This window comes from Crocodylus siamensis, chromosome 15, assembly GCF_052110815.1.
Source record: "Crocodylus siamensis isolate JL-2025a chromosome 15, ASM5211081v1, whole genome shotgun sequence".
NCBI classification, from domain to species: Eukaryota; Metazoa; Chordata; order Crocodylia; family Crocodylidae; genus Crocodylus; species Crocodylus siamensis.
In genome coordinates, this window is record NC_143409.1 from 53,277,672 (window position 1) to 53,290,252 (window position 12,581).

At 59.2% G+C, this 12,581-nt stretch overlaps 2 protein-coding genes across 2 annotated transcripts in view; both read right to left on the reverse strand.

Moving 5' to 3' along the window:
- Positions 1-1,801, reverse strand: part of LOC149852864 (complement C4-like) — a 40,771-nt gene extending 38,970 nt beyond the window's left edge. The window contains exons 1-2 of the mRNA XM_090028433.1: positions 1,482-1,801; positions 980-1,175 (exon numbers count right to left, since the gene is read on the reverse strand). Coding sequence (XP_089884559.1) covers positions 980-1,175; positions 1,482-1,570 — 285 coding nt within the window. The 5' untranslated portion in view covers positions 1,571-1,801. The remainder of the gene's footprint in view (positions 1-979; positions 1,176-1,481) is intronic.
- A 1,247-nt stretch (positions 1,802-3,048) lies between these two features.
- Positions 3,049-12,367, reverse strand: AGPAT1 (1-acylglycerol-3-phosphate O-acyltransferase 1). The gene is made up of 7 exons (XM_090028220.1): positions 12,210-12,367; positions 8,243-8,445; positions 7,409-7,542; positions 6,548-6,723; positions 6,179-6,274; positions 5,512-5,584; positions 3,049-5,282 (listed from the first exon to the last, which is right to left on the reverse strand). The coding sequence occupies exons 2-7, from the start codon at positions 8,425-8,427 to the stop codon at positions 5,125-5,127; spliced, it is 822 nt and encodes a 273-aa protein (XP_089884346.1). The 5' UTR covers positions 8,428-8,445; positions 12,210-12,367; the 3' UTR covers positions 3,049-5,124.
- Between the last annotated feature and the right edge of the window lie 214 nt (positions 12,368-12,581).

Sequence of the window (12,581 nt, forward strand, 5' to 3'; positions counted from 1 at the left end):
TCAGGCCGCAGCTGGAGTACTGCATCCAGTTCTGGGTGCCGCACTTCAAGAGGGACGTGGACAGCACGGAGAGGGTCCAGAGGGCCACTCACATGGTTAGGGGCCTGCAGGTAAGGTCCTATAAGGAGAGATTGAGGGACCTGGATCTCTTTAGTCTCTGCAAGAGAAGGCTGAGAGATGATCTTGTGGCCATCTACAAATTCATTGGGAGGTGTGGGTGGCAGCAAGGAATAAGAGATACCCCATGTCTTGGGGTAACTAGAAACAAGAGCCACCAACTGACAGAGAGCAGATTCAGATTAGACATCAGGAAGAACGTCTTTACAGTGAGGGTTACCAGAATCTGGAACGGGCTCCCAAGGGAAGTGGTGCTCTCCCCTGCCCTGGGGGTCTTTAAGAGGACACTGGAGAAGCACCTGGCTGGGTCGCTTGACCCCCGGGCTCTGCCCTGCCCAAGGCAGGAGGTCGGACTCCACAATCTACTGACGTCCCTTCCAACCCTAACATCCATGAAATCCGTGACGTGTACAAGCACCCTAAAAAAACAGGCACCCGCTGCAGTCCCTGCGGAGGCCAAAGCAGCATCACGCAGATCAAACACGCTATGCTGAGCACCGCAGGGACATATTGAACGATGTTAATGTTAGTGATCAAATGTAATTTCTGTATTAAAAAAAATGATTTATTAAAGTTGCGTTATAGTTAGAAACCTAGATGTTTAAGAAGGGGTGATGTGGGGATAGTACGTGGTCTCTTCAAGGGAACAGCTACTGGAAACAAACACTAGAGCTCATGTTTTGTGATTCAGAACTGGTGGAGACCAGCTGGGAGTGGAGGGAGCTGCTGGCAGAGTTGTCTGCAAAACATTGCTGGAGCTTTTCATGAAGATAAAAAAATCAGATTTGCTTTTATCAAGAAGGTGGATGGGGCTCCCAGGGGGTGGGGCAGGGCTCCCGGGGCAGGGCAGGTGGGCCCGTACCTGGAGCATGAGGCGCTGCACGGAGCGGGCGCCCGGCCCCAGCGCGAAGGGCAGCTGGGCGGAGCAGGGCACCCGCGTGTCCTTCTCGTTGAGCAGCTGCAGCGTCCCGGCCAGGCCGCCCTGCGCGCCCTCGGCCTGCAGCACCACGGCCGCCTCCGCGCCCAGCCGCACCGCCGCCGGCCCCACCAGCACCAGCCTGGGGGCCGCCGCAAGCCTCAGTGCCTGGTGCAACCCACGGCCCTCGCTCCCAACCCACAGCCCCCATCCCGTCTGCGGTGCCACACTCCCGACCGCCCCCGTACCCCTTACTCCCAACCCGTGGCACCCTCCCTGCTGTAGCCCCAGCCCTGCCAGTCCCCACTCCTGACCCACAGCCCCCACCACCTCCCAACCTGCAGTCCCCTGACCCCCCAGCCCGGTGGCTGCCCCTCAATCCAGACCCACAGCAACCCCCCTCCAGCACCACCACTGCCCCTCACTCCTGCCCGCAGCCCGGCAGCACCTGGGGGCCTGGAGGCTGGGGGCCACAAGGGCTCCCAGGCAGATCAGGGCCAGCAGGGGCCCCATGTTACAGCCACCCTGGGGGTGCATCTCCTCCTCTCTGCCCACCCCTCGGCTCTGGCTGCTCCAGAGACAGTTTGGGGGAAGGTGCGTGTGGGGGGGGCTGAAGTGGAGGCCTATGAATCATTAATGTATCCAGGCCCTGGGCTCAGGCCAGCATTGGGGGGGGGGGATTTCCCAGGGTCTGACCACATGGAAAGGTAGGGGGCAGGGCAGGGCTGGCACAGCCTGGGGAGGGCAGTCGGGGGCTGCAGGTCAGGAGCGAGGGGCAGTGGGAGGCCTGGAGAGACAAGGTGGGGGCCAGGCCAGATCCCAGCAACTGCCCCCCAGGTCACTGCCCCCAGCTGGACCGTCCGCCCCCTCCCCCAACTCCTGGGTTCCTGGAAGCCAGGTGACTGTGGGGAAATCACAGCGAGGATCCCCTCCCCCGAGTGGGTGCAGCTGGGGGAGGCAACAGGGGGCAGGGCTAGACCATCAGGGACACACCCCCTGCCCCTCCAGCCTCAGCTCTGATGTCCTGGGGGAGGACTGAGGGGCACCAGCAGGGGTCGTTTGGGGGGGGTGCAGGTGGGCAGTGAGGGGCACCAGGAAGCCCCGGACACCTGGGATCTCAGGGGCTGAGCGAGGGGAGGTGGAGTAAGGGGGAGGGGACTTGGAGCGCTCCGATGCCTGGGTTCGCTCCCCCACCACATCTAGCACCACTCCCCTCTCACCTTCTGTGTGACATCACTGCTCGGCCTGGACCCACATCACACCCTGCAACGATGAGGTCATTGCTGGCAAGGTTGTCATCATCACGCACAGTTACCCTCCCCCCCCCGTGATGTCATCTTCAGGTGCTGTGATATCACATCCCCTCTGCAAGCCCACTGCGAGGAGCGGGTGCCATTGCTGCCCTAGGACACCACATTCCTGACCACCCCCACAGTGACCTCGTGCCTGGCAGCCTCCTTCCCCCTTCATGATGTTATCAATGCCCGGAGTGATGACATCATGCCTGGCTTCAGGAACAAGCACCTTCCATGGGGGGGAGTTAAGTGTGAAGGCCCCGCCACATCCCTCATGGACTTGATCCCTTGAGGCCCCCTCCTGGGCAGGGGAGAAACCAGCTCAGATCAGGCCCCGCCCCTTTGCCCTATGTGTCCTAGTATGGGGAGGGGCCAACCAGACCCAGGCCCCACTCCTCTTCCAGCCATCTGCTGCCCACATGGGGCACTGCAGGGAAAGAAGCCATGCCAGGCCCTGCCCCTTTCCTTAGCCCCGCCCCACAAGGGGAGGAACCAGCCAGAACCAGGCCCTTTCCAGCCCCCCCAATGCCCAGAAGGGGCACTGCAGAGGGAGGAGTCAACCAGACCCCACCGCTTCCCTTAGCCCCGACCCCAGGACCCAGAAATGACCAATGGCGGCCGAGGTCCCAGTGGGCGCAAGGGTGTTTATTAAAAGCAGACTGAGCCGTGGCACGCAGACACCCCTCCCCCCCACTGCCCCTACCCCCACAGGGAGGGGGAGGGGCCCCATAGTTTGGCAAGATCCCACCTCCCCCCCTTTAATAAATACAGGTCGTGACCTCTGACCTCCACCCTACTGGGGGGTGCTATGACCTATTGGGACAGCCAATCATAAACTGGCCAACTGAAACACTTGCCAGCCTTCCTCCCAATAACATTTCACAGAAGGGGAGTCAGGACCTCTGCTAGCAGCCAATCAGAAACCTTAGTGGTGCATGACCTATCCTGACAGCCAATCAGAAAGAATGTCCTTACTGGGTCACTTACCCTGAAGGCCAAACAAAAACCACCTCCATCTCAGGAAGATGTCCAAACCTGACAGCCAATCAGAAACCACCTCTTTATTAGCTGACCTATCCTAATGGCCAATCAGAAACAATCCCTATATTTGGAGGGGGGGTGGGCAGAAGGGGATGAGCCGGGAGGGGAACCTACCGTGACATCCAATCAGAAACCGCTCTTACTGAGTGACCTGTTAAGACGGCCAATCAGAAACCACCCAATACTGGCGCATGACAGAACCTAACAACCAATCAGAAACAACACACTTATTGGGTGGCCAGCCCCAACAGCCAATTAGAAACCACCTCCTTACTGACTGGCTACCCTGATGGCCAATCAGAAACCTACTCCTTACTGACTGATGTTCTATCCTGACAGCCAATCAAAAACCACCTCCTTATTGGGGCTCCAACCCCAACAGTCAATCAAAAACAATACTTTTATTACATGACTGACCTCAACAGCCTATCAGAAGTCACCACCTGTATCCTCTCCCAGACTCTGGTCTTAAGGGCCCCTCACCCCCAAAATACCCCAGTCAGGGTGACCCACCCCCAGGCTTGTGTTGGGGGGGTTCCCCATTTCCACCCCTCCCCCTATCGTTCCCACCTCTGGGAGTGGCCCTACAGCAGCCATGGCCCCACTTCCTGGGCAGGATGTATGCAGATTGCAAAGGAAGAGGGTTACAACCCCAGCCCCCCATGGTAGAGTCCATTGTGTCCCAGGGGAAATAAATATGGTTGCCTCTTCCATGTCCTTCCTCGAACTCCCCCCCCCCCCCGTCCTGGGAGTGGGACAGTCCACAGCCACGTGACATGGAACGGACTTTCTGCTCTCCCTCACACAAAGGCAGAGATTGTACAACCTGAAGGAACACCCCCCCCAGCTGTGAGGCTGGTATGGTATGGTCCATGCCTCCCCCTACAGAGGGTGTAGGAATGGGTTGGTCCACAGCTTCTGATCATCAATCCTCTCCTCCTTTCTATAGGCAGGAATGGATCAGTCCATGATTTTAATCTCCCGCATGGAAGGCTGGAGTGGGTTAGTCCATGATGGAACACTGGAGTAGGTCAGTCCATGATTTTTAATCCCTTCCCCCTGTGTGGGAGGCTGAAGTGGATCGGTCCACGGTGGGAGCTGGAGTGGAAGAGTCCATGATGCAAACCCCACCAGGGGCAGGCTGGAGTGGATTGGTCCATGGTTGGAGCTGGAGTGGAAGGGTCCATGGCTCAATCTTCCCACCACAGGAGGTTGGAGTGGATAGGTCCATAGTTGGAGCTGGAATGGAATGGTCCATGAAGCAACCTCCCCCCTCCCCACCATGCCAGGCTGGAATGGCTCGGTCCACAATTGAAACTGGAGTGGATCAGTCCATAAAGCAACCTCTCCCTGGTGCCAGGCTGGAGTGGATTGGTCCACAGTTGGAGTGGAAGGGTCCATGGTGTAATCTCCCCCACAGCAGAAGGTTGGAGTGGCTTGGTCCATGGTTGTAGCTGGAGTGGATCAGTCCATGACACACCCACCCCCTGGTGACAGGTTCAAGTGGAATAGTCCACGGAGCATCCTCCCCTCCCCAGTGGAAGGCTGGAGCGGATCAGTCCATGGCATGACTCACCCCCCACGACCAACGGGCGTGGGTCGGTTCGTGGCTCCCCCCCTCCTGGCGGGCTGGAGTGGATCGGTCCGTGGTAGTGCCAAGGGAGCAGATTGGTCCACATGGGCAGGATGGAGGGGGGCAGGAGATAGAGGGGGGGGGAAAAAAAATCGGGAGGTACCACATGGCAGCAGGGGTGGTCACTGGGGGGCGGGGGGCTGGCGGGTGCGCAGCTCAGCCGAGAGCCCCTCGAAGGCATCCAGCATGGCCTGACGCGTCCCGTCCGCCAGCGCCGGCACGTCGGCCGGGCCCATGCCCCGCGTGGGTCGTGGCGCCAGCACCTGGATCAGGCACCGCCCTGCAGGGGGGCGGGGGCAGCCCGGGTCAGGGGGTGCAACACCCCCCTGGCCCCTACCCCCTGCACACACAACCCCAATGGCCCCTAATATCTAACAGATCCCCCCAAAATGCCCCAGCCCCACACCGCAGAGATCCCTCCAGACGCTTTACACTCCTCCAGACTGCCCCAGGCCCCCCACAGCCCCCTCCCCATATGCCCATGGACCCCCCTCCCAGCCAGGACTCACCCGAGGTGAACCTCCACTCCTTCTTGTTGTAGAAGTCCTGGTAGGAAGAGATCACGATGGGCACCACTGGCACCTGGGGGCAGGGATGGGGGGGTGGGGGTCAGAGATTGTGGAGGCAGCTGGGTCTCCCCCCACCCAAGGGGCACTCCAACCCCCTCCCAGGCACCCCACTGCTCTGGGCCTCAGCACCAGGCCCCCAGCCAGTACCCACTGGACCCCCTGGACCTCCATAGGCCCCCTAGACCCCCCCACATCCCCCAAGACCCCCTCATGGACCCCAAAGCCCTGCCAGCCCAGGCGCAAACTGCTTCCCTTAGCCCCACCCATCTGCATCCCCTAGCTGCCCAGAAGGGGCACTGCAGGGGGGAGGAACCAGCCAAGCTTTGGCCCTTTTCCCTTAGCCCTACCCCTCCCAGCAAGGGGGGGCAACCAGCCCCACAGCTTGCCCCATGGACCCTCCCCTAGCACATGGAACCCCAAAGCACCCCCAGTGGCCCCAAGCCCCCCATGGACCTCTCCCACAACCTGATGGCTCCCCTACAGCTGGAGGTACCCCCATGGACCCCCACAGAGGCCCCAAAGGACAGCCTACAGCCCCCCCAGACCTCACCCACAATACCAGCCCCCACAACCCCCACAGATCACCCAGCCCAGGCCAGGGCCCTACCTGAGCCTGCACAGCCAGGTGGAAAGCGCCACGCTTGAAGGGCAGCATGGAGCCGTTGTGGTTGCGGGTGCCCTCGGGGAACACCCACACCCGCACCTGGAGGGGTGATGGGGGGGAGGAGTCAGATACCCCCCACAGACCTCCCCCAGCACCTCCCACCCCTACGAAACCCACACCACACATCAGCCCCCCCACGGCTCCCTCCCACCCTGACCCCACCCCAGCCCCGATGACCCAACCTCCTGCCTCTACATGCCCCCCTCACCTGCCATGATCCCACTCCACACCCCTCCAGCCCCCCCATGTCCCCCCCCGGACCCCTCCCAGGACCCTCTCCAGCCCCCACGTCTTGCCCCCCTGGGGGCTTACGTCCTCGCGTAGCATGGTGCGGGCAGCCTCGGCCATGACAGAGATGGCATCATCAGTCTTCTGGCGGTTGATGAAGATGATGCCGCCCAGCCAGCAGGCCAGCCCCACAGTGCCCATATAGAGAAGCTCACGCTTGGCAATGGGAACACACCGGTCTGGCAGCACCTCCATCATGCCTGGGCCAGCACACCCAGGGTTAATGCTGCCCCCCCACAAGGCCCTGACCCTGGCAGAGTTGGTCTCACCCACTGCTACAAGGCCCTGCCCAACAGGAGCTCAAACCAACCATTGCTGGGAGGCCCCCCCATCCCAAGGGAGTTGGCATCACCCCATAGGATGCAGCACCACCCACTGCCAGGAAGCCCCACCTCCCCAAAATGACCCTGCCCCCATAAGGACTGGATCCACCCATAAATAGTTGGCCACACCCCAAGGAGGCCAGACCTGTCCACTGCTGGGAGGCCCTGCCCCTGAGGGAGCTAGCTGGCTCCACGCACTGCTGGGAGGCCCCACCCACAGGGACCTGGTTCCACACATTTACAGGCCCTGCCCTGATGGAGCGGACCCTGCACACTTCCAGGAAGCCCCGCCCCTGAGACATGGCCCTGCCTACCCCTAGCAAGCCCCAATGTGGGCCACCAACACACCCATCACCAGGAAGCTCTGCCCACCTTAACACAAGCTCCACCCTTTCCCCACTGGCTCCAGCCCCCTGGAACCAAGCCCTACCCACCTGGAGCAAATGCCCCACAACCCAGGGCCACCTGATGGGGCTGGGGCACCTGGATGCCCCCCCAGGCCTCGTTCCTGCTCCTCCCGTCCCGCTCGCCCTGCTCTTGCCCCAGCTGCACCCCCACGTACCAAGCAGGTCGAGGGAGCTCTGGTGGTTGGAGACGACAACGTAGGGCTCCTTGAGGTCGAAGTGCTCCAGGCCCCGAACGTCCATGCGGATGCCATAGAGGTGCTTCACGTGCTGCAGCATGGACCGCAGGATCCTGGGGCACAAGTGTGGGGTGAGCGCGAGAGGAGACCCCCCCCAAGAACCTGCCCCCCACACCCCCCAGCAGCTCTGCCCTTCACCTCCCTCTGGGGACCCCACCCTCAGCCCCCAGGGTACCCCACTGCCCACTCCCCCCAAAGGAACCCCCATCACCTTCCCCAGCCCCCAAACAGATCCCCAGAACCCTCCTCTTGCCCCCCAGAGCCCCCCTCAGCCCCCTCCCCTTGCCTGTGAGAGTCCCCCACCTCCTCCCCAGCCCCTCAGGGGACCCCCCAAGCGGCCGCCTCTGCCCACTCCAGTGCCCCGTACCACCATTTCCAGCCCCCTGGAGCCCCCCAGAGGACACCCAGCTCTGCACCCAGCCCCTCACTGGCCTACCTGGAGCCTCCCAGCTCCCTCCCCTTCTCAAGTGCCCCCTACCACCATTTTCCGCCCCCCTGGTGGCCCCCAGCCCCTCCCTAACTCCCCTGACGACCCCAAGCTCCACTCCCACAAGATCCCCAGCTCCCTAACCAGCCTGCCTGGAGCCCCCCAGCTCCCCTTCCTGCCCCTCAAGTGGTACCATTCCCCACCTCCCTGGTGGGCCCCAGTCCCCTCCCTAGCTCCCTCAAGGACCCCTAGCTCCAGCCCCAAGCTCCCACAGGACCCTGAGCCCCCTCCCCAGCCTGTCCAGAGCCCCCCAGCCCCCGGCTGACTTCATGTTCTCGACGGAGCGGCCGCGCACAGCGCAGAGGGGCAGGGCAAAAGCGGCCAGCAGCAGGATCCAGCCGTTGTAGAAGGCCATCTTGATCACAAAGCGAAAGGAGCCGCTCAGCTCATAGAGCAGTGGTACCAGCGCCAGCACTAGCACCAGCGCCCACACACCCGCTGACACCTCCATGCTCCTGCCGCCGCCTGCCTGTGGGGGACAGGGGGGAGGTATGAGGGTTCATGTGGTACACAAGGCAGGAAAAGGGGCTGCATTAACCCCCCACCACATATGCACAGAACCCAGGCATCTGGGACACACATGCACAGAACCCAGGTGTGCAGGATGCATGCACACACACACAGAACCCAAGTTTTCGGGATACACGGACAGACGCACAGAACCTAGGTGTTCAGGACACATGGGGGCACACACACACAAAATCTAGACATCCAACACACACACAACCCAGGTGTTGGGGACACACACACACAGATCCCAGGCATCCAAAACATACACAAGAACCCAGGTGTCCAGGACACATGGACAGATGGACACATGCACATGTGCACACACACACAAAGAGAATGGCAGGGGGAAACACACACGCGGATCTGAAACACACACGCATGCAGAATCCAGTTGTCTGTGGGATGGGGACACAGGCACAGAACCCAGGCCTCCAGATCACACATATGCACACACAAGTCAGCTGTCCAGGTCACACACATGCACACACCTATGTGCATGTGTAACCATCACAACACTGCCATCCGTGTATGCTGTAACACTTTGTGTGCGAGTATGTTCGTGTGCGCGCGTGCGTATACATGTGACAAGCAGAACGACACTATCGTTTGCCCACTGCATGCATTGGACAAGTACCTCTATACCGCTGGTGTCTGCTCACACCCTGCATGTGTGTGTGTGTCATATGCACACATGACAACCAAATCTATGCTATCCATGTGTGGTCATACTGTGTGTGCGTGCACGCATGTTTGAGTATAACAAGCAGAACTTGGCAATATTTGTTTGCTGTGGGTATAACAGGTAGATCGATGCTATTAGTGTTTGCCCTGCCCAAACCTTGTGTGCATGTGAGTATGCAACACACCCAGTGTACCGAGCTCTATGCTCAAACATGCTGAGTGTGTGCATTGTGTGCACGTGCATATGTGTCCGATAAGTAGAACTACACTACCAGTGTTTGCTCATAGCATGTGTGACACAGACCTGCACTAGCAATGTCTGCTCAAAAACCACATGTGTAAGCGTGTAACAAGATCTATGCTCAATACTTGCTCAAACACTTGTGTGCATGTGTCCAAAACAAATACTAAGCTACACTATTTGCTCAGCATGAGTGTGTGCGTGCGCGCACATCCAATAAGAAGACCTATGCTATCAATGCTTGGTCAAAATTGTGCATATGTCCAACATACCCACACAGTGCTCAGCTATACTTTGCTCAAACACGCTGTGTGAGTGTGAAACAAGCAGATCTCTGCTATCTGTCAAGCACCGTATGTGCATTTGTGTGTAACAAGCAGTTCTATGCTCAGTGCTAGCTCAAACCCATGTGTTTGTGTGCAACACACACTATTTACTCAGTGTATGTGTGCATGCATGTGATTAGCAGACCTATGCTATCAGTGCTTGCTCAAACACTCATGTGTACGCACAACACACCTGCAGCATACTGTTACACTACCATTTGCTCACACACACACACAGAAGTGCCACATGTGTCCGCAACACACACACACTGTACCAAGCTACACTATTTGCTCAAACCCACTGCATGTGTGCATGTGCACATGCACATGAGTGAGTGCACGCTACTGTATACACTAGCGCAACTGTGGAAGAGTAAATGCATATCACTCACTGCATGCAGAACAATGTTCTCAGTACTTGTGGTTCATCACACACGTACATCTGCACAGCAAACTGAACCCTGCCCAAGCCCTGTGCATGTGCAACATGCCCAGACACACACCTGCCATGCTCTGACCTGGTGCCACACACAAGCCTCCCTGCCACAGGGCCGGAAGCTCCTGACACACATGTAGGCGTGCACACGCCTGATCCTCCACTCCACCCGGCACCCGAGGGGGAGTCTTGCCCCAGATTCAACCCCAACCTGAGCCTGACAACTGCAGGAGGGCAGGGGCCATGGCAGCACACGTGGCAGGCAGGTGAGCACATGCACATGGTGTGGATTTACACACACAGCTATGGCATGGGCTGTGGCATGTAGAATAGTAGGCCACAGGGAGCATGGGAAACCTGTATGCATGCACAAACACACACATGAATGCAAATACACGCACGTGCCACATACACAGATGAATACACTCATGTACACACAAATACGCACATGAATACACACTCGCGCACACATGTGAATGGATGGACACCTACACAGAATCCAAGCATCCAACACATACACACAGAATCCAGGCACCCAGGACACACACGAGTACACATATATGCATGCACATGCCAGCATATACATATGCACACACAAATATACAAACAAGTACATTCACATCTACATGTGAATAGATACACATACACTGAACCCAGGCACCTAGGATACACATATAGAAGAAGCCTGTGCCCCACACAACCATCACACACACTCACACAAGACTTGTACCTCCCAGCACAGTGCTCCACATCCCTCACAACATCTCATTACCATCACACTCATACACACACACACACAAAGAGTTGAGAACTGTACCCCCAACAACACCCCACAAGCATTACACACAGAGTATCGTAGGCCCCACACAACTATCACACACGCACACAAATTCTACTCCCAAGCACAGTTCCCCAGAACTCCCCATTACCGTCACACACACACGTGATAACTGTACCCCCCAATGACACCCTACAAGTATCTGTCTCTCTCACATATACATGCACACACACACATGTGCGCGCACGCACACACACTGGCCTGTACTGTACCCCTCCACAACACCCTACAAGTATCTCACACAGACACACAGTGCCCTGTGCCCCACACAGCCGCTCACAACCACACACACAAGAACTGTTTCTCCCCAGTGCGCACAGAACCCAGGTGTGAGGATACATACACACAGGTGAAAAGTATATCTGCATAACACCCCGCAGGCTTCACACACACACAAGCTGTAGCCCCAAGACAGTAACACACATTTCTCCCAACACCATCCTACTATATCACACACACACATGCAAACCTGCATCTCATGCATATGTGCACACACACCTACCCAGTACCCCTCACAAGCACCTGCAACTATTACAGCTGCACGCACACACAACCCCACATCCCTCACAACCCATTACACACAGACACACACACAAAGGAGTAGCCATCACAAACATGTGCAAGCCAGACCCCTCTGGAGGCACGCACACACACGAACACAACACCCCATGACCCTCACAAGCACTCAGGGTTACCACAGAACAATTGTAAACCCCCCCATACGCACATACACACACAACCCAGGCATCAGGGACATGGACACACACCCATCAGGCACAAAAGTGCACACACAAACATGGCACCCTGGACACACACAGAACCCAGGCATCTGGAACACACACACACACACAGAACCTGTGTGTCCAAAACATGTGTGCGCATGAACGTGCACACACACACAGACACACACACACGTGTGCCCTCATAGACATACACAGAACTGAGGCACCTGGGATACATGCTCATACACACACACCCCAGGGGTCCAGGTTGCCCCAACTGCACTGGACCCCACATCCACCCACACCCCTGAGCCCTGGAGCTGGCGGGGGGTAGGGGCAAAGGGCTGCCCCTGCCCCCCCATCTCGCCAGGCAGCCCCTCCCCCACCCTCGGCTTTCCCTCCCCCAACACCCCCACCCTCAGGGTCACCACCCTCAACCCCCCCCCAACCGCAGCCCCCGCATCCATCCACCCCCGCACCTGGCCCCGGGTGGTGCGGGCGGGGGCGCTCAGGGCGGCGGGCCGGGCCGGGCCATGGCGGCGGAGGATGCTCGGGGAGGGGGGGAGGGGGCGGAAAGGGGCAGGGCTTCGCACCGGAAGCCGGAGGGGAGGGTTGGGGGGAGGCGGCCAATGGGGACCATGCGCGGCTGCCCCCGAGCCCCGTGACGTCGGCCCTCTCCCGTGTCCGAGCCCCGCCGCCCAGCCACGCCCCTCTACGGACCCCCCCGCTAGGCCCCGCCCCTTCCCCAGGCCCCGCCCCCTCCTGTTGCCCCGGGGGCGGGGCCTGGGGTTGCCCTGGTTGCCATAGAAACGGGGCGGGGGACACTCGAGGGACACCCAGGAGTGGGGGGC